General features: G+C 37.7%; 1 protein-coding gene across 1 annotated transcript in view; it reads left to right on the plus strand.

The window, feature by feature from the left end:
* Window positions 1–23,093, plus strand: part of LOC114658164 (ubiquitin-associated and SH3 domain-containing protein B-like) — a 254,146-nt gene that overhangs the window by 220,532 nt on the left and 10,521 nt on the right. The window contains exons 11-13 of the mRNA XM_028810246.2: window positions 2,749–2,893; window positions 14,599–14,705; window positions 18,698–18,807. Of these exons, the coding sequence (XP_028666079.1) occupies window positions 2,749–2,893; window positions 14,599–14,705; window positions 18,698–18,807 (362 nt within the window). The remainder of the gene's footprint in view (window positions 1–2,748; window positions 2,894–14,598; window positions 14,706–18,697; window positions 18,808–23,093) is intronic.

A 23,093-nucleotide genomic window follows, 5' to 3' on the forward strand; every position in this document is an offset into this window, starting at 1 on the left:
GCTTTATTCATGAGAGGAACAGCAGGCCAGAGCCTGTCATAGCAGTTCTGAACAAAATCCAACAACTAGTTTGAATGGGATATCAACCCAATGCATGATGCTTGCTCACGCATACAGTATGTCCACACACCCAAAGTGTACTTATTTTGAGACACCATATCTTTGACATCTGAGAGAAAATCAGAGGATCTTGGGAAAATATTTCTCAGCCAACAAGAGAATTTTCAAGATGTACAAAGATAGGGACCAGGATTGATTTTTCTCCCAGGTCCTTAAAGCTGTGTGATAGAAATACTAATTTACCATGTCACTTTTTATGAAGTCTGGCAATAACATGGGCAATTGCTGCTTCCCATGGATCTGGCATCTTGGGTTCTAATCCCTTGCCCAGCAACTGTCCATGATAAGTTTGCAGAGTCTTCCTGGGTCTTTATGGGTTGTGGTTGCCCTTCCATAGCACCAAAGACATATAGGCTGGTAACTGTAAACTGACCTAGTGTGTATGTGTGTCTGTGAGAAAAGTCTCTTGCGAAGCACTTGTGTCATTCTCGTGGGCTGTTTCCTGCCTTGCAACCAGTACTTTAGGCTTAAACAGGTTTAAGAATATTAGACTATGATATGATTATCACATTCATCCATTATCAAGACTGCTTAGTTTAATTTATGGTCAAAAGGGAACTAGGGCCTAGCCTAGAAACATTTGGTGCAAGACAGGAACCAATTCTGGATAAGATGCAGGTCCATTGCTGTATGCACTCACACACTCCCAACAATGACCAGCTGTCATTTTTATCAAGTGAGTGAACAACCCTCCAGATTTACAGTTTATACTGATGATTACCTAACTTCAGAATAAACAGTGTAAAGTTTCCAAACCTGCTTTTATCTCTTTGTCAGTTCACACATGAAGTCTTGTGCAACCATTCAAGCCAGCATGACACAGTGACTAGTTAAATTATAATCTGGTTAGCAGCAATTCACAATAAATATAAGATACCATAAAACAAGGTTCTGCAACCTGCTTAATCCTGCTAAAAGTTTTGGGGGCTGGAGTCTGTCCTGGTAGCACTGTGAAAAAAGCCGGAACAGACCAGCACAAGAACAAAACAAAGAAAATCAATGCATAACAAAAAAGGAAAATGAGCACTGTAATATAATCATAAGTAAAAATAAAAATACATATATTGTTTGTGAAAGAATAATGTTTCATAAGCAGGCTGTTTATGTAGATGCAAAGCTTATTAAAAACATAGACCACAGTGACATACTCAGTATATTACGAATCTGCGCTGCTGCCAACAGCATGATATAGTCAGCAACAAGGCTGACTTACTAAGCAGCCCCAAGCAGGTCACTTCAACTGCCAATACTCCAGCTCTATAGAGTCATGGAAAACAGATGTACTGCTGAGATTTGTAAGTTGTTTTAGATCAAAGCTAAATTACTGCTGTAGTAAATATTAGATTTGAATCTCAAGACTAATTTCTTGGTAGTTTTCAAAAATTCTCATATTCATTTTCACCCCTAATGTGTCATTCTTCTTTTCCTGGTTCTGCCCGGTCAAGGTGCTGATTTACTTGCTATACAATAACTGTGGTGCATTTGTTTATTCTGCTGCTATACAATTCTAGCAGAAATCACACTATATGACTTCCCAACGATTTGTGGTCGGAACCTTAATTTACATTTAATATTAAGAAAAGTCATTTATAGTCAGATTGTCCATCTGTGACTGTCAATTGTGACAAGGTTGTAGTGTTCTGCACATAATGTCACTCACTATATAACAAAATCAACCTGGTTATAGAAGTGGGCTATTGTGCTGTATGTACGAGAGTTGACATCTGGTGAGCACTCAACTGAAAGTGCATCGCATGTAAATGCCCCAAATCAGTGAAGAACAATAGAAGTATAGCCACCAATCTATAGAATGTACAAACAGAAGCCAATCTCACTTTGGAACTAGTACATTTGTGTGATCATTACGAGCTCATTTGAAAACAGAACAAAGGCCTTGATTGCAGCTGAACTCAATATACTCAGTAAGTGCTTGCTCAGTCACTAGACTAGACTAACTCCAGAAGTTTACTTTGGAACCATGATAAAAAGTTGTGAGTGAGATATGCAGTCACCCTTATTTGTATAATTTCAGTACCCTCAGAGGCCATGTGATTTACCAGCTGCACTCATTAAATTTGGCACATTTTCTGCCTTTAGAATCCCAGCATGCTCATTATCTATGTGGGACTTGGAACATTATCTCTGTGTCTAAATGGACTTTCCTCCCGAGGGCTCTGCGCAGGTGTTTAACTGGGTTTGCCCTGTATGCGCCAACCTAGCAGTTGTTGGAGGATCATCACAGATGTCTATGGCAAACCATAACAAAAGACAAATAATTCTAAAATAACATGCTCAATCTGTAATATTCCCCATTAAATGTCTGCTGATTTCTGAGTCAGATCGTCTATTTTCCATAGACGTAATAATCCTTAATTTTGCTATTTAACTTCACTTAAACTATACAAGAAGACATGTTTTAGCCCTTCCCAGCCTTTGACGGACTTATAACCCTTCCGTGGTTGTTCACTGCCTTAGCTCAGTTGCTGTCGGGTTATATGCTTCGGACCCCACTGAGAGCATTAATAGTATTAAATACATTAAAAAATGTATGAGTGAATATTTTGTTTCTATTTTTGATTTAGAGAAATGTATTGCATTAATTTTAGCACAAATTGTGTCTTGTTTTAGGAATGCAACAAGAAAATAAACTGAAAATTCGAGTAGAGCCTGGACTATTTGAATGGACTAAATGGGTATCAGGTAGCACTTTACCAGCCTGGATTCCCTTGGCAGATTTAGCTGCAGCCAATCTGAGTGTGGACACAACATACAGGTAAGGAATTCCAAAGCTCTAAATAATCTTTTAACTAATAATCTACAGTTCAACAAAAAATTTGAAGCATCTGATGGACTCTTCTATTATATTTGAACAGTACTGGGCGATATCCTTATTTCTTAGTATTGTTTATTCATTTCAATTTGAGCTGAACATTGCTACTTCCAGGGATAACATGGAGTCAGCTAGCCCAGCAATGACCTTCTGGTACATGTGACACAAGTGTTGAGACCACTGCTAGTATGTGATTAGTATCTAAAAGAAAAGCCTCTGGAGATGCAAATAGCACGGAAGAGACACTGGAAGATCTGAAGGAAGAACAGTAGTATGATCAGTTGAGGACAGCCAAGTGATTATTTTGAAGTTTAGGAGCCAAAATGGAAAATCAAAAAAAGTAACTTCTGCAATTTTCAGTGGAGGCCTTGTGACTTTATCAAACGTGAATAATTTAGTATCAGCGTACAAGCACATCCAGTAAGTGTTTATTATTATTATTATTATTATTATTTATTATTATTTATTAAGGCACAATGGAAAATGGGACATGTATGAAAAACAAGGAATGTGATGCAACATTTTCTTTTAAATAGTGTTAATAATAAAAACATGACTTTTATTATGTTAATATGTAAATTTTCATTGGGAACAATCCTAGATTATACTGAAACCATTACCAAACAGTTTTATGTTTTCGAAACAAGAAACATGCTAAAGTAGCACAAAAATTAGGAATTCAACATTAACATCTCATTGACTATTTTACTGGTTGATACTGGTTGATACTATTTTACTGGTTTTACAGCCTGATCTTGCAGATGGGATTGTGTTTGTAAAAAATATTATAGCTAAGGCATACCTCATGTTTTCCATCCATTCATTTTCTGAAACTATTCATGTATTAGCAAGCCATGAATGGAGCACTAGCCCATCACTCATATAGGGTCAGTTTTAGAGTAGTCAATGAATTTATGCTGCCTGCCTTTTGGATATTGGAAGAAACCAGAGTATTCATGACTTCAAGTGTTTGCACGATTTTATTAGTAATCTCATTTTTAGTTTTGTGTTAAACACATTTGTGGGATTCTCAGCTATGCAAAGTAGAGAAATAAATGAGAGACATGATGCACACAAGTTTAGGGGGTGGCTAGTATCATTGTAGAATTGAGTAAAGCCATCCCTGTGCATTCATTGCATATTTTTATTGTTTTTCTTAAAAAAGCAGTTTTTTTTTATAATTTTGCTCCCACAGCATAGTGCAAGTCCTTCAAGCTCTAAGGCCAAGTGTGTAAATTCAGTGATGCGGTTAGAGAGAAAGTAAAGGTGTTAGATAAACTTTGTGCCTGAATGTCTGTAGCCACTGTAGGCTCCAACAAACTGGCTAGAGACATCAAGGTTGCTAATCCATCATCCATCGCAGCAGCAGCCTCAAGAAGAAAAAAAGTCATCTCACCTCTGCTATGCTCCCATTCCCTGTGACTCTTAAGGATCTCAAGCAGCACACGAAGCAGATGTCACTGATAGATTATTTCAATCTGTTGCATCCTTTACAATCTCCAGTACCATCCATTAGCCATGAAGGACACAGTGTCGAGACCTTGCCAGTCTCTATGTCTTCCCCTAGCAGAGACTAAAGTTTTTTTCTTATGGTGGTAGCAAATAAGGTCACAAAATTCTAGACAATGACTAGCAAGAAAAAATGTTTTGCACGTTAGCAGGTTTATTTTGTGTACTGCATTTCATGGGTTATATTTATGGATACTGTGTTATGACAAGTGCATATTATCAGAAATAATTTTAATATAAAAAATGCCATTCAGAAAGTGCATTTTGAGCAATCTCTAGTGAAAGATTACAGGTTTTGGTGGTCACAGGAACCTAACCCCCTATTTCCTATAGGTTCAATGTATCAATATTTGTGTCTTGACTTTTACAATGTTTTCTAGGAATGTTGGTGCCGAGAAACTTGAGGATTGATTGTATTTGAAATGTAGCCTCTTTGAGGCAGAACCAATACTACTTCTTCAATTCTCATCAATTCAATTCAGTTGTTTTCAGTTTAATCATTTTTGTTATTTTGGTAACACTTTAGGTACTGTAAATATGCATCTACAGTGGTGTGAAAAACTATTTGCCCCCTTCCTGATTTCTTATTCTTTTGCATGTTTGTCACACAAAATGTTTCTGATCATCAAACACATTTAACCATTAGTCAAATATAACACAAGTAAACACAAAATGCAGTTTGTAAATGGTGGTTTTTATTATTTAGGGAGAAAAAAAAATCCAAACCTACATGGCCCTGTGTGAAAAAGTAATTGCCCCCTGAACCTAATAACTGGTTGGGCCAACCTTAGCAGCAATAACTGCAATCAAGCGTTTGCGATAACTTGCAATGAGTCTTTTACAGCGCTCTGGAGGAATTTTGGCCCACTCATCTTTGCAAAATTGTTGTAATTCAGCTTTATTTGAGGGTTTTCTAGCATGAACCGCCTTTTTAAGGTCATGCCATAGCATCTCAATTGGATTCAGGTCAGGACTTTGACTAGGCCACTCCAAAGTCTTCATTTTGTTTTTCTTCAGCCATTCAGAGGTGGATTTGCTGGTGTGTTTTGGGTCATTGTCCTGTTGCAGCACCCAAGATCGCTTCAGCTTGAGTTGACGAACAGATGGCCGGACATTCTCCTTCAGGATTTTTTGGTAGACAGTAGAATTCATAGTTCCATCTATCACAGCAAGCCTTCCAGGTCCTGAAGCAGCAAAACAACCCCAGACCATCACACTACCACCACCATATTTTACTGTTGGTATGATGTTCTTTTTCTGAAATGCTGTGTTCCTTTTATGCCAGATGTAACGGGACATTTGCCTTCCAAAAAGTTCAACTTTTGTCTCATCAGTCCACAAGGTATTTTCCCAAAAGTCTTGGCAATCATTGAGATGTTTCTTAGCAAAATTGAGACGAGCCCTAATGTTCTTTTTGCTTAACAGTGGTTTGCATCTTGGAAATCTGCCATGCAGGCCATTTTTGCCCAGTCTCTTTCTTATGGTGGAGTCGTGAACACTGACCTTAATTGAGGCAAGTGAGGCCTGCAGTTCTTTAGACGTTGTCCTGGGGTCTTTTGTGACCTCTCGGATGAGTCGTCTCTGCGCTCTTGGGGTAATTTTGGTCGGCCGGCCACTCCTGGGAAGGTTCACCACTGTTCCATGTTTTTGCCATTTGTGGATAATGGCTCTCACTGTGGTTCGCTGGAGTCCCAAAGCTTTAGAAATGGCTTTATAACCTTTACCAGACTGATAGATCTCAATTACTTCTGTTCTCATTTGTTCCTGAATTTCTTTGGATCTTGGCATGATGTCTAGCTTTTGAGGTGCTTTTGGTCTACTTCTCTGTGTCAGGCAGCTCCTATTTAAGTGATTTCTTGATTGAAACAGGTGTGGCAGTAATCAGGCCTGGGGGTGGCTACGGAAATTGAACTCAGGTGTGATACACCACAGTTAGGTTATTTTTTAACAAGGGGGCAATTACTTTTTCACACAGGGCCATGTAGGTTTGGATTTTTTTTCTCCCTAAATAATAAAAACCATCATTTAAAAACTGCATTTTGTGTTTACTTGTGTTATATTTGACTAATGGTTAAATGTGTTTGATGATCAGAAACATTTTGTGTGACAAACATGCAAAAGAATAAGAAATCAGGAAGGGGGCAAATAGTTTTTTACACCACTTTATTACTCATTTACTATTATGTAACAAGACTTTAAACAGTACTCCTGTTGTTCTTTATAATACGTATAAAAAATCAGTTGGTAGGTTATTCATCTCTGTGCAGTGTGGTACATTGACATGATGGTAAAAATTGATCATATGAAGGATTCACAAGTCTTATACTAAAATGGAATATCAAGAGAAATGTGTCTCAGTTAAGCCACTTCAGAACACTGTGAAGTGAAGTTTTATTAGTAGGTCACATTGCAGAGATTAATAAACACTTCACTGATGCTCTGTAAGTGTTATGAAGACCCAAGGAAGTGTATGTTAAAGTCTTATTACATAACAGTAAATGCGTAATAGATGCATTTTTGCAGTACCTAAACTGAAGTGTTATTGTTTTTTTATTTTTATTACATTTCACAGGAGAAACACAATGCCACAATGCACTACAGTAAATTAAAACTTAACTAGTGTTACAAAAAGCAGACGCAAGAGTCATAAAAAGGTTTAGGGCAGCCACCCGTATAATATTCCCTAGCTGCAAAAGGGTAAACAGTTCTGCAAAACAGAACTGATCAACTATTTGTTAAATGGCGGTTTTAAAGGCCAAAACAGGATATGATGTCAACAGGGGCCGGATCCGGAAGGATCTTCCTCCATAGGCTCGGACCCGGAAGCAACACCATTAAAAGGGCCGGAACTGGAAGAGTCCTGCTCTGTGGGTTCGGGACCGGATGTGACGTCATCAGAAGGCCCCCCTACCCCCAGAACAGAAGTGACATCATTAGAAGGACCGGAAGTGGCACCATCAGGACCAGACGGTATGCAGGAAAGCGAGAAGAAAGGTCAGCGCACTCCGCCACCCCTTGGTCTGGCGTGGAATTACTCTCATTTAGACCCTTTAGCTGCCTCCCATGCACACGTGTGTGACACTAGTTAAATACAATTATTCACTGATATACTATCTACCTAGTACATTACTCACTGTGAACTTCCCTATACTCTTCCAAAAAAGAAAAAATAAAATGAAAAGGGAAAATAAAATATTTAAAACATTATACGAGGGGTAGGGGGTCAAAATACATAAACATAATGGCTAGAAAGTTTACAGTTATTACATGTGATCAATAATTACTTTAAACTGTGCCAGCTGAGTACAATTTTAATAACATTTCTAAATCATTCTTCATTGAGTGACATATTTTTTTTTTCTAATTTAAAGTAGTATAAAATATTTTTTACCATTGTTATACAGTAGATAGGGTAGGATGCACTTGTTTCATCAATGTGAGGCTAATTGTGTAGTAGTTATCACATTAACCAGTTTATAGAACAAGAACCAGTATTAACAAAAACAGTAGAATATTTGGTTTACTTTAAGTAGATGAGAATTTTAGACCAGCACTGTACTACATTTTGACTGTTTACCTTGACAAAGATGCAGACAGTGCACAATCCTGAATTGATTTAGCTCATGTCTTGCACCAGGTAAGAGAATAAAGTATTTAGTGTAAGGCTGGCTGACATTCACTGCCAGGGAATCTTGTTGTAATGAGCCAAAACTATATGAGGGATTGTGGTAGCAAAAACTGCTATAGCTTTGCCATGTTTCTTTTTTCAGCAGCAGCAGCACTTTCTTAGAAAATGTCAAGAGGTGAAAATGAAAGATTGGTTAGGAAACTTAGTTATGCTGATTCTAGCAAAGTCGGTGACTTGCATGTAATAAGCGAAGAGTTTTGTAAGAGGTTATGGTTAGAATTAAGTTGATCAAATGATTCATTTCTTGATAAAGATGTCTTTAAATATTTCAACACCATATACAAGCCACATTTTGAATATTTAAAGGGGGAAATATATGGTAATCTTGTAAAAATGGCATTGAGGTCTGAAATGTGTTTTTTTCTGTTTGTGGAAGTTTGTGATTATCAGCAAAGGGTATACATAAGTTAAAAAATAAGAGATCTTTTTTTTATATATATAACAAACGATGTCAGTATGAGTTCATATATATAATGCTTTTTCCCCAGTGTCTCAAAGTGTGAGAGTTCCCCACCCAGTAATAAATCCTGAAATTACATAAGTCCTGTCCTCCCTCTTCTTTAGGTCTTTGAAGGAATTTTTTTTTTCAAATAGGGTTGTTCCCTTTTCTCAAACTGCACTCAGTATTTTAGAGAAGCATTTATTTATAAAAATAAGGATAAAATGGAATAAATTTAAGAATTTTGATTGGCTATTCATCTGAGTCATAGTGATTCCCCCATCTAATAAATAATAATAGTTAATTACATTTATATAGCACCTTTCTCGCTACTCACAGCACTTAGACAGAGGGGAACCTCTTCAACCACCACCAATGTGTAGCACTCACCTGGATGATGCGATGGCAGCCATTATTGTACCAGTACACTCCCCACACATTAGCCGTTAGTGGTGAAGGGGTGATAGAGCCAATTAGAGACAAGGGATCATTAGGGAGCCAGAATGGATGAGGCCATGATGAGCAATTTAGCCAAGACATCAAGATACACCCTACCCTTTTTGAAGGATGCCCAGGAATCTTTAATGACCTTGGAGAGTCAGGACCTTGGTTTTAAGTCTTGTCCAAAAGATGGTGCCATATGTAAAGTACAGTACCCCTGTTACTGCACTGGGGCACTGGAATCCACACACAGACAACAGGGCAAGTGTTCCCCATTCCCGCCGGCCTCACCTTCAATTCTTCTAACAGCAAACAAAGCTTTTCCTAGATAGTCTCCCATTCAGGTACTGGCTGGGCCTGAACATGCTTAGCTTCAGGTGGATTCAGGTTCTGAAGCGTATTTGGTATGGCTGCTTGCTAAACATACATGACTATAGGAGCAACTGGAAATATCTTGTTTAATAAGTTCACATAAAATATTAAAATTTTCAGTAAATCTGTAAAGCATTATGGGATTCTGACTCTAGTCAAAGTCAAGTTGGGGAGCATGCACTGGTACAGTGCATTGCTGCACCCACTACACGACGAAACAACTCAGGATCCTGGTTTGCAACCCCCCAGGCAGATACACGGTCCAGTCCCACCCTCTGGAAATGACCCTCTATCTGCTGCATCCAGGTGTTACTTGGGCGACCCCTTGGCCTGGTCCAGCCACTCGTGTCCCCAGCAATGAGGATCTTCCAACCCGATCACCCTCGGGGAAATGCGCCACATGGCTGTAGTGCCATAACTGATGATCCCTCACAATGCAGATAATGTGCCTCATTCGGGACTCCATGAGCAACTGCTCATTTGACACAAAGTGAAACCAGCGGTACCCAAGGATTTTCCGGAGAGACACAGTACCAAAGGAGTCCAGTCTTCATCTCAGGTCACACAACCATATAGCAAGACAGGAAGCACCAGGACTCTAAAGACTTGGACCTTCGTCCTTTTGCATAGATATCGGGAGTGCCACACACCCCTTTCCAGCGACCTCATGACCCCCCCATGCTCTCCCAATCCGTCTACTGACTTCATAGGAAGAGTCGCCAGAGACATGAATGTCATTACCAAGGTAAGTAAACCACTCAACAAGGTCGACACTCTCTCCGCAGACAGACACACTGCTGATGGCTGTGTCCCAGAGGTCATTAAAGGCCTGGATCTTGGTATTCTGACTCCTGTGTAACCTAATCTTCCAGTACAAAGAAAGTCCTTTAAACTGCAGTTTTGTATTGAAGCATTAACAAGAAACCATACTTCCTCACCCAAGCTAACCTTAAATCAGGGATCTTGTGGAACTGAACTAGTACATTTACCACATGTTCATGTGATGACTCAGGCTCATGTCATCAGCTTAGAGGGATAAGTTTTATTCATTTTCTTAGAATTTCCAAAATCTCCAGTTGATTGTTCAAATAAATGACAAATGGGTAAATAGCAACAGCAAAAAACTCTTAGAGAACAAACTTGTCAAGTGCCACATCTTAAGGTAAAGAAACCTGTATTTGTATTGTTTGTACAAAATGAGGCTTCAGGGCTACAGCATAATAGTTTAATGTATGAAATTTTAGGTCTCAGCCTAAGTTTATTTAAAGGAATATGTGAGTACTTTTGTTAAACTTTGAATGATTTTCAAGCATTGAGAGATGGCAAACCTCAGGGTTTTGAGATGCAAATGATATTGTTACTACAGAGAATATGTTGAATATTTCAGAGTTAATCTCTGGGTTTGATAGACCTGCATTTTCAAGTGAAAAGATGTTAGGCTGGCCATTAAGGCTGTGAGAACTCCAAAATACACCACAAGACGAGCAGAAATCTGTGATTGTAATGGAATTCAAAGAAGGTCTGACACTGTGTGGATCATTGCTGCTGGCATAGCCACTCTGAGGTCCTTTTCTAAAATTGATAAAAATGGAAGTGACACCAGAATAATGAAGAAAAAAAGGAGAATGAGAAAGACTTTGTTGCATTCAGTCAAACAGAATACAAGCAATACAAACAGCTTCTCCCTCTTCTCTAAGTGTAAGTTATGGTAAATTATTTAACATTGATTAATTGCTGAGTGCAGTGGGGGTTCTCTGATATTGATAGGTCAAGGTTAATTTTATTTACCGTTATAATTTTAGGAACAGCTGCATTTTGTAATAGCAGTGTATGCTCGGGAGCACAGTCATTAATAAATTATGATGACTAAACAATTTATGGCTTTAGACTTCAGATTGAGGATTCTGAAATTTGCTCTAAACCAAGCTGGGAGCCATTGTACTGATTTAAGGATTGAAGTTACAATGTTGTACATTCCAGTTTTATTTATAATACACACTGCTTTTTTTTAATCAATTATAGAATAGTAAGCCAACAGGATCCCTAATATTTAGAAAATGGCTCAATTTTGCAGTATTTTCTAAACAGAAGAAAATATTTAAAAACTGTATAAAAAGTTAATTCAGGCCTTAGAATTAATTTGCTTTTATTCAATCTAAAGTGTAGTTTAGAATATTTTAGAATTAACACCCACATCTACTGTTTCACCTCTTCAAGGGAGGTGTATGAGAATTATTCATTTCTGTTATTGCCTGACATTTATTTATTGTGCCCAGTTTTCTTGGATGTTGAAATATTGTTTGACTTCTCATGCAAAAATTATGTTAAGCAGTCATTTTTCCAAAAGAAAAAAAAAGATGCACAGATAAATAAATTAAAACCAGAGAGCATTTTACAGACGAGGCAGGCTGAGAGCACTCCTGCTTTTTCACTGTTTTGCCATTGGGTAATGTCACTGAGGATTTGTTTCACTTTGATCACACATTTCATCCCACTCACTTAATGATCTTCTCTTGTACTGTAGAATATGTATGCATGGTATATAAACTTGCAAATGCGTATATGCCTAATATACCCCTGTCTAAGTAAAGCTTGACTATTATTTGTATAAAAGAAATGGTATTGCAAATAAATAGATGAAATGAAGAGTATACCTATTGTAACACATAAATCAAAAAAGTGTCAGATGTGCATTGTATGACTACTTTTATTAATAATTGATATATGGGATAGAAGCTACCAAAATAGAATGTAGAAGTAAAAAGACTCCTCTAGCCATCCATTGACGTTTTATAGCCAAAAACAGTGTGACTTACAGTTTGAACATGGTCAAAAATGTATATAACGAAAAGCAAGCAAAATGGCTACATCTAGTTGTTGTTCTCTTTCCTTCTGGCCCAGGAAATTGTTCCTTCTTTTAGGTGATGTCCTGCTTGTTTCAAGCACTGAGCGTTGTGTTGCTGGTATACTGTACATGCAATATATGTTGCATTTGTGTTTCAGATTTGTAGTGAGGTGTGTCTACATTGTCTATGGTATAATTCTCAGTATTACAATTTTTTCTTGCCTAAAACATTTTGCTGATATGTAGTCTAGCAAAGCTTTTCAAAGACGTGATGCAACTTTCTGTGATTCACAGTGCTTCATGTACAGAGGTGGTTTGAAATATGAAGTGCAAGGGCTTTACCGGCAGAAAAACTTGAACAGAGGACTAACAAACTTCCCTTGTTGGGTTACACACTTGTACAGACTGCAGCAGGCAGAGTGTATTACTGTTAAATGTTCAATAACATTTTCATAACAAGTATTGCAAAAGATATCCATAGTCTGAATGGCACATCACAGTTTAGAGATTAGACTGTCATTAAAAAGCTATAAAGAAGTAAACTGCAGTGCCAATTTGTAGTTTCCACCCAAGACATACTGAGATTCAGTGAGTAATTACTGTATTGTTCAAAAACTTTTACAGAACAAACAGTGACACTAGAGAGCTGGCAAGTTTCAATGGCGTAGCTCAATATAGACATATGAGAAACACTGCGGTTCCAGCACTGGGCACAAGATATTGATGAGTAATTATGCTTCAAAAGATTTTATAGAACACAGATGGCACAATATACATGATGTAGCTCAATTTAAACTTTGGAATGCTGTTCTTAAGATATTAGAATGCTATAAGGCATTCAACTACAATGCCAAACCATGATGCCCATTGTGAGCACAACATATCTCTAAGCAAATATTCTTCAATAAGTTCGAAAGAAATTACATTTCACAATTAAATTGGCAATTATGAATGGCACAGCTCAGTACAGAAATTAAACTTCCTTTACCAATTCATACAGCAGTATACTCGTATCTCAAATTGAAATGTGAACAGTGGATGCAGAGTATCATTGAGCAAGTAACAACTTTGTTAACATCCAATGCACCTTCAAACAATATAGTCATTAGTCTACCATTAGAAAGACATTCAAGTGTCAGAATTAGGAAGACTGTGATTGCAGATTTTGTTTTTCTTAGTGGATGCCACATATTGCTGAGTAAGTAATGTTTAACAATATTCAGAGATGAGACTTATCAGTAGCTGCCTGCCTTAATTGCCTTACTATGGGTCAGAAGGCTGCCATTCAAGTGCCATAATCTGTTAAACTGTAATAATCTGTGTAATGCCACCTTGTGATGCCCACAGTAGACACAATCTGCTACTTTGCAAGTATCAATCAACATGTACAAAACATATGTGGTGCAGCATAACTGCCAAGTTGAACTGGCATTGCTCATTATAGACATTAAAAAGGTATTCAAGTATCAGGATGCAGTGAACTACCGTGGCAGTGTTTTCTTTAAAATATTTAGAAAACAGACGTGGCACAAGAAGGCAGGCCTAAAACTCAACTATGGCTTGTTTTTCAATTGCTTTTTCATAATTTTGTCCCTATTCAAATGGACCTGCCTCCCAGTTCTGTAAAATGTGTGCATTTTGAATTACCTAAGAACACAAACAGCTGCATCCAGTCTTTACAATAGCACTGAATTCACCTTGCCGTCTTCATTTGTCTTTATTTTGTAGTATAACTTGGATGTAAGGATCAATTGTTTATTTAGATTTGTTTTCAATTGCATTTTTATATAGATTTTAGATAAGAATCCAGTATGTATGAGGAAAGGGGTTTTGCTTACTCCATTACTGATCACTGATGAAATCCTGGCAGTCAGAAATTGTGTAGTGACCCTGGACAGATACAGTAAGCCTTTGTGAGTCGGTACATCTTGCTTTGTTCTCAGAGAGGAAGCATTTCCACCTCCGCCGGTTTTGCTGTTACACTTGGGAAGTAGTCGGTCTGGTAAAGGTCCTGCTTGATCCATCTGTCTGGACACACTGCGGAAAAAGGAAGCAAAAACATCTGGCTCCCTCTTGAAATTTGCTTTCATGCTTGTTGGGAAAAAGATGTGAGAATCCTCTTTCGGCCACTTAAAAGAAATGAGTGCTGAACATTTTTAGCCAGACATTTGTATGGTAAGTGAGGTACAAATAAGCAGCCGCAGCAGGTACTCATATAGAAAAAGTTTTTTTTTAATCATGTTTTGTTATCTGGAAATCCAACAGAATATCAAATTGTATTTGTTTTGTTCAACATTGTAAGATTATAGTGTATTTGTTAACATCACAGACTTACCTTCAGCTTCCTTTTCCAGACCTCACATACCAATCAGCAAACTAGGAGTTTCTGAGTCCTATGAGACCTACATCAGCAGGAGTTACCAGGTGACAAAGGAAATCCTGTCAGACTGCAAAAGCAAAGGTAGGCAGCTGAAATGTTTCTCTTTGCTGAATGAGCTCAACACAAACAAGATGTCATGGCTATACTTAAAGTAGGTCTTTTAGTGCTAATACAGTATAACAGCCTTGCTAAATGAATGGAAAACATCTAAAGCTTCAGTTCATTTGTGAAGATCCAGGAATTTATGAAAGGAAGTTTTTCACTTGAAAATTGTTATAGCACAATGCCATTACATCATGCAGAATGATTTCACTTTTGAATTGGAACTTCAGTTAGCAACATAATGCCTCAGTAACACTTTAGTTCGGGTATCCATTATAAGCAGGCATTAAGTCTATAAGCAAGTTAGCAATGTTATTAAAAACAAATTATTAAAGATAGCAAGACTCTCAGAATGAGCTTATGTTGTTTTATATTATAAAGGATGATATGTAATACATTCATGCATTATCTCAAGCTTTACAAACTGTTTCAGCAACGTATTTATAGCAGTTTGTCCTAATGTACTACTGTGTCACACTATATATGATTGTTACAGTATATTACAAACATCTATATTAAATTTATATTAAAAACAGTGCCTTTGGGCTCCTGGTTGGGTGTAGGTGCACACGGTAGAGTAGATGAGCAATCCTGCGGTGTTGATGGGGACATTGTCTGTACCTGCACTCAAACTTACTTCGCTGTTAGCGCTCTAGGGTTTGCAATAAAGGCATCTGCACCTACAGGGATAAAAGGAGGCTGAGTTCAGAGACAAAGAAAGAACAGGAAAAAGGCAAGAAAAGAAACAAAAACTGAAAGTTAAACTGAAAGGAAAAGAAAAGGAAGAAGAGACATTGTCATGGCTGAGCTGGTAGCATTCATTGGGAACACCACAAGTCCTGCTCCCATCTCTTGTATCTGTTCCATAAGCACTCAGCAGGAGCAACCCATCTCTGTGAGTGATGTCCTCTCTGGGCCACATTTCTAACTGCCTGTCTCCTTCGCATTAGAACTAGATGCTATCATGCTGTCACTGGCCATTTCGAAAGAACTGTCACCATTATAACATGACAAATTGCTTTCTTCTTCATGCACTCTACAGAATGACATCCTGTCTCTCTTAAGCAATTCCAGTGGCCACCATCCTCAAAAATGGTAGTGTGCATACAACTAGCGGTGATCTAGTTATCTCAGGTATTACAGTAAAGGGCTTAATGAGGACTCAGACGGCCAGACCAAAAGTATTTCATGCATCTTGATTAATTTAGGGACCCCTGTGGCTCACAGGGCCCTGGGCTGCAGTGCTTGTTAGCTCATGCATAAATCGGGCTGAGACTACAAAATATTTAACAAAATATATTATTTATGTGCTTTAAAAACTTACATTTTCAGTAATTTTTCACACTATTACATTGTATGATTGGGTGTTAAGAGATGCTATAAAGCATTCAACTACAATGCCAAACCATGATACCCATTGTGAGCACAACATATATGTCTGAGCAAATATCCTTCAATAAGATCGAAAGAAATCACATTTCACAATTTAATTGGCAAGTGTGAATGACACAGCTCAGTGCAGACATTAAAATTCCTTTACCATTTCATATGTTTCTTTCAATTAAAAGGCAGACATCTCTTGACCATTTTATTGAATGAGGATACAGTCATCACTACTTGTAAATCTCTATACAGAGCAGGCAGTCCTTTTTACTTTGTGGTTCGGCATGGATGGCACTGTCTCAAGGCAGTTGCCGCCATTTTTAGGTTTATCATAACAAAAGTTAATAAAGGAAGTAACTGTTCTTTTCTACTTTAGGATGCTTTATACATGGAGGTTGCTCTAAAATAGTATAGTTTTTTCACTTTATGGTGCTGTACGCATTAAATAAATAGTATCCTGTGATGCAACATATATGAAAACCTCCATAAGAAATGGCCTGTCTTTTGTTGTTTGTGTTGCAGTATGCTTGGAAGTGTCTATACCAGCAGCCATTGTTTTCTTTTCTATTGTAGAACCAACAGTCCTAATAGTCTTTATTAGGACAACCTATAGTCCTAATAAAATTCACAGAGAATACTTTAATGTTGTTTTTTGTTTGAATTTGTTTTTTCTGAATTGTTTCAGCAAAAACATTTGAATACAAATGCTAGAGACTTCCTGTCCCCATGCTGAAAGTTAGACCACTCTCCTTTTACTTGCTTCATTTTCTGTTGTTTGAAATGTAAACCTACTGATTCTGTCAGAATGTTTTCCCCCTTTGTGTGCCTTTTTTATTTTTATTTATGAAAAACCTATAGTACAGAACTATATTTTAGTAAAAATGACAGTTATAGTAAAATGCTTCCTGGTTGAAGATTTTAGTTGTGGGAGTCCTGTGTCTCATTCCTGTGCTGGGGGGTTAGTCTAATTTTAGTCCTTTTCACACCCTGTCCTCCTCTTGGAGGTTTACGAGACAAAACAAATGTTTTCAGAAGGATAGATATAATGTCCTCTTACTGGGACTACTGCACAGTGCAAAGACAGAGAACTCTCTCATGGGATGATTAGGGGGAATGTGTGTTCCATTTCAAGAGTTTAACTTGCTGATTTTAAATTAAATATACAGTGTGTTATCTGAGTAGCGTTGATTCTAAAATACAAGATTATTGACGTTTTTCATTTGAATGTTATCATCTGATTTTAATGCCCATAACTTGTAATACTGCTCATTGAAACGGTATAAGCAGAAAGGATTTTACTATCAGTTTAGGAAGGCTGTATTAGCTTTAACATCATTTTTAAATCATTATTTAATCTGCTTGTAAGATATTTTGTCATAAATTTAAAGATTTGGACCCTTAGATTAAGAACCTGTGCTTTAAATTGCTCCAGCATATATGAGTGCCCCATCTTGTGAATGCTGTTGCAAAACAAGTTACAGCTTCCTGTCACTTTTTATTAATATTATTTTATGTTTGATTGATGCCTTTACTGTATACAAAGTGGCTTACAACACCAGTATGTATTACAGCTGTTTACATGTATAGTTTTTACATTTGGAGCACAGGCAGGTAAAGATACTGCTTAAACCACAGAGAAAATTTAATACCCAGTGCCTTAGCCACTACACCAGTCTGCTTGCTGTCTTGTAATGAATGCCAGTTTCTCCAAAACAGTTACTTACCATCTGGTTTCTCCACTCACCTTTATGTTCAACTTATTAATTAGATTTAATTTGCTTAATAAGTTCACCTGACCTAAATGCTCCATACGCACATCTATTGCTTAATCCAGTTCAGGGCGACAGGAGTCAGAGCCTATCCTGGAAGTTTCGGGTGCCAAATCGGAATCAGAAATTAGTGGAGCACTCCTGAATGATTCCAGCGAAAATTTGCTGCTTCCCTGCTAATACGCATTTGGGCCTAATTCATATGTAATTTCTGTCCAGTCACTGTTGGTATATTCTTACAAAGGTGGGCATCCCATCAGTAAGAAATTAGAAAATACTGGATCATGTTTAGTGTCTGGGAGTTCATGGTCTAACCAATTAATGGATTAGAAAAGTGAAGTGGGGAAAAAAGCAGTCATAAGCATGACCTGCCCAGAACACAATATAGTGTAGTCTCCTTACAGCAAATGTACAACACATACTGTACACTGTATTTGGGGTTCCATAACAAACGCTTTTAAATAGTTCCAGGTAACTGCAGGCTGGGAGACCTTTTGGCCCACAGCTTTATCAGCTATAGTGCTTTTTCAGTTTTCTCCAAACTATCAGTGTTATAGACATATTAATTGTACCATTTTTAGCCACCAGTGGTCTCTCCTTTGTAAGAAGGGTGAGAATTGTAGTGCTGCATATACAATATGGCTAGGTGTGACAGTTTGTATAATGAAATTGCTTAAACATTATATAAATTGCTGGAATTTTAGGCATGGGTGTTTTTTTCAATGATATCTTAATTAATTGGACACTTCTGATTTGTTTATTTTTCAGAGACTTTTCCTTGTCTTCATTTCTGAATGTATTTTCTTCCTTATCTTTCAGGTAGTAATATTTTGATTGTAGCACATGCTTCGTCTCTAGAAGCCTGCACTCGCCAGCTCCAAGGTCTGCCCCCTCAGAACTCCAAGGACTTCGTGCAAGTTGTTCGGAAGGTCAGTTTGTGTCTTGTTAAAGTAGCACCTTGACTGTACTTTAGGAATTTACTATCATTATTTTAAAAAGGAAGTCTCAAATGCAAACTGATATGCAAGAAGTTCGTGTATGCAGCTTTTCTTCCATTTTATTGAAAATGTAATAATTTATGTTTGCATACATAGACAAACATTTAAAAGATTTGCATGTGACAATATTGTGAGGGCAGAACAGTGTGGTGCTTTCATTACAGCGACAGATTCCCAAAGTTGCTTCAACAGTTCTCTGCCCATGTCAGTCTGACTGGATTGTTCCTCCAGATAAACAAGAGAAGTAGCACAATAGCCAATAATAAACAATACTTATAGCTACCTAATATAGTAGTACAGTACACCCCCAAAATTCACAGGGGTTACATTCCTAGAGCACCCACGAATTGTGAAAAACCGCAAATTTTGGATATGGTTAAAAAAAATTCTATTTTTATAGTTTAAACCCTAAATATTCCCCCAAAACACTTTTATTTCATTTCAACCTCAGCTTAATACATTATCTAAAAAAGAATGTAAAGGTAAACCTGTATACTATACAGTACTGTACTGCTATGTCTCCTGCAGTGCTAGAATGTAAAATACCGATGTTACCGCTATATGTACTGTAGTTCATGCAAGTGCGTTTTCATTGCCAGAAGCCTTAGAAGGTGCAGGGCGTTTTGACGGCATCTTGGGGCTTTAACCCTTAAACTGCCACATACTTGGGGGTTAATGCATCCCTGGACGCCAAATACTTTTTTTGCTGCACTTTAAGTAAACATCACAATTCACAAAGAAAAAGTGAAATTTTAATAGAACACATTTTTTTCCATGCAAAGAGCATCACAATTACTGCAACACTGATCATTTTACACACTGCTAATGAACTGTAAAAACTTTTAAAAACCTATTGGAACAATATTTACAAGGTGCAGCTGACACCACGGAACAAATTACGTAAATCACTGAGCCAACTGCTCTTGAACTGGCAGCACGCAAACACACAGAGGTAAACGCTGACGCTGTCTCAATCCCAGAGACAGTGAGGCTGCAGTGTGTCACGCTTGGGTCACAGAATTGCACAGAAACACAGGAGATTGTAGAGACAGGAGCTTTATTCAAACACTTCAAACAAACAAACATGTCTCTTTCAGAAGTAAAATGAGCACAGTATGCAGTTAGTTATCGATTAAAGAATAGACAAACATCATAAGGGAGCATAACCGCCAACAGGAGCAGAGGATGTCTGGCGGAGGAGAGAGAAAGAAAGCAATCAGCCAAAAAATTCAGGCTTTTAAGTCAGCTCCTGCATGCTCGCAAATGGCACTGTGAAACGACTATAGCTGGTTGTGGCAGTTTAAGGGTTAAGAGGAACAAAACAGAAAACACTCAGCTACAGATGCATCACAGTCAATCAGCAGCAAGGAGAAATGAATAATACTGTAGCGGTCTGGTGCCGCTAAGATTCACACCATCAAGAAGATGGCGATTTATTTATTTTTATGGTGGAGATTCCAGGGACGCACCCAGCCTTGACCCGACCCGCACACACTCACAAACAGAGACAAAAACAAAGCAATCCGGTAATCAAACAGCAAATAAAGAATGTAATGAAAACAAATGAAATAAATGAAAACAATGATACCACCCCTGTTCCCCTTACAGCGATTACACATTAAATACAACAAAGCACCAACAAAACACACACAGAAAATCATGAAAAACGGCAACGGATGAAATGTAATGATGAAAATAGATAGTCCAGAGATCCGTACGTTGAATGGGAATGTAAAGATAGTCCTACCACTAGTTCCTGAAATGGTGAAGACGGGTTCAGGAGCGCTTCTTTCTTTGCAGGATGGCCATGAATCCACTTACAGTCCTCATGTACACAGGCAGACGGCAGACAATGCAGACGCCAAACATGAAACGATCCAGGACAAAACGAATAAGTACAGGTAACCCAACAGAAGGCAGGCAGAGAGACAGAAACCTGAAACACAAATTACAAAAACTTTTATTTTGCTTTTGGTCACCGGCCCCCTTTGCAAAAGCCGCACTGACATCCTTTGACCCCAATAGCCCCAGCACCCTGAGCAGTAGACCAATCGGAGCCACTGCAGGGACTGCTGGGAGTCAGTTTCAAATTCTATTGGCTACTTTCACCATCCCAAGCCACGTTTCTGCTACAGTTGCTTCCTGTTCTCTCTACATTACAGTATTGCCACGAAAAAATCCATAAAAATTGCGAAGGATATTTGCGGTTTCCGCTAATAATTATTAGATAGGTTTTAAGGAAAAATCTGCAAATGACTGAGGCCGCGAACTCTGAACCGCGACTTCGCGGGGTCTACTGTATACTTAAATCAAAATGTAATCCCTGTTAATTTAATATTCAAGCCCAGAGATGCGTAGACAATTTAGTAGTTTCCACATAACAGCCATGCATTGTTATAGCTACATTCATATTCAGAACTAAATATGCAAAAAATCACAGAAATATGGTCCAGATTCAAGTTTTTTTGATTGGTGCTGCTTCTTCTTTTCTGCAGGTATTCTTTTTGGACAATCCTATAAGCATTGCATTTTATTTCATATTGCTTCACTTGATCAGCAGGTTGGAATGTTGCTGGTATCCTTTTTTTTTTTTTGTTTTTCTCATCAGTCAAGAACTTAAAAAGCACACTAATCTATACTAATCCTAAATTACATTTGTCTGGCAGACAATTTCAGTTGGTAGATTACAGCACAGATAAGCCACACAAGCCTGAACTGCAAGTGTTCTCCATGAACTCACGGTGGGATATGATGCTAAGGTATAAGACAGGGTCTGCATTCATCCATTTCTTATTTGTCTATCAAGCTTCTTCAAAATGCTTCCAATCAAAGGTGGTGGGATCTGAAAGCAAGTGTCCCTTTTCTGTAACACCTTTTTTACACAATGCTGTTGTAATCTACATTAATTAACTGCTGGTTTTCATTTTTTTTATTCTTTATGAACTTGTACAGTATTTGGTATGGACACTGTTTGTAATACTTTAGTGTGATGCCAGTGACTTCATCATGGCACTGTTTTAAGGTATTTTTTTGGTATTGGCATTGTTTAGTGAAGTGGCATTCGTTGCCAGTCACATGATGGGACTGCATTGTGATGCAAAATGTCAACTGCAAAATGCAAACTCTATTTAAAGGAATATTCCAACCAGACGTCATATTTTTATTTATATCTACCACCGTACTTTAATTAGTTTATTTACAATGGGGGAAAAAAAACAAATGGAAATGAGTACTTTGTTTATGGCTCAGTAATATTTCACTGAGTCATTTTTAATATCGGCTTATTTCAATGCAGGGTGATAGGTGGCTGGAGCTTGTCCTGAAAGGGTTTCGAGCAAAGCACAAGCCACTTCTGAATGGGATGCCCTGTCCATCACAGGATATACTTACGTACACACCCACACTCACTCGCACAAGGCAAATTAACCCTTTTGGCCTTGGATTTTCTGTTTTTATGGGAAAAATTATTTTGTGAGATATTCTACCTTTGGGGTGTCTAGGAAGCTCAAAAATGAAAAAAACAAAAAAATGATCACTATTATTATACAATAGCTGCCAAATACTTCAATCTTCTTGAGGAAATAAAATTGAAAGTGGACCTACTTACTATGTGGTGCACACAGTCTGGAAGCATCCATTTTCACTTCCGTGTTTCGTGGACTGTATGCCAGTCTCTTAAGTCTGTGCTAATAGTAGGACACCCAGTTCCAACTGCTGCACATGTACCTGTGCTTTACAAAAACAGCTGCATATATATGTACTAGTAATAGGATGTCAGGGCCGAAAGGGTTAAGAGGCACCAGTCATGTTTTGGGATTTTCGACAATATGTAAACTACTAACAGATTAAAAGTACTGAGAATCAAATGTAAGACTCTAGAATTGTGAGGAGGGAGGCCTTAGGCCCCAGGTCACATACTGTATTTTAGTGCTTTCTGTGTGGTGCCACATCCATGTGTTCACATGCATGTCTTCCAGGATCTCAATTTTTTTCCCCAAAATTTAAAGACCCACTCATCAGTACGTGTAAATCACTTTAATGTGAATTCTTTGGTTTAAATATATCAGTTTTAAACTTCTTACAATATAATATTATTTAAATGAGTAGTACATCATACATAACATGTTGTTTTGTAATTTCAGTGATAATGCAGATCCTAAAGATTCAATCCTGCAAATATGTATTTTATTCATTGGTTTATTAGCAGTATAAAGGGG

This window comes from Erpetoichthys calabaricus, chromosome 9 (assembly GCF_900747795.2).
Source record: "Erpetoichthys calabaricus chromosome 9, fErpCal1.3, whole genome shotgun sequence".
Taxonomy (NCBI): domain Eukaryota; kingdom Metazoa; phylum Chordata; class Cladistia; order Polypteriformes; family Polypteridae; genus Erpetoichthys; species Erpetoichthys calabaricus.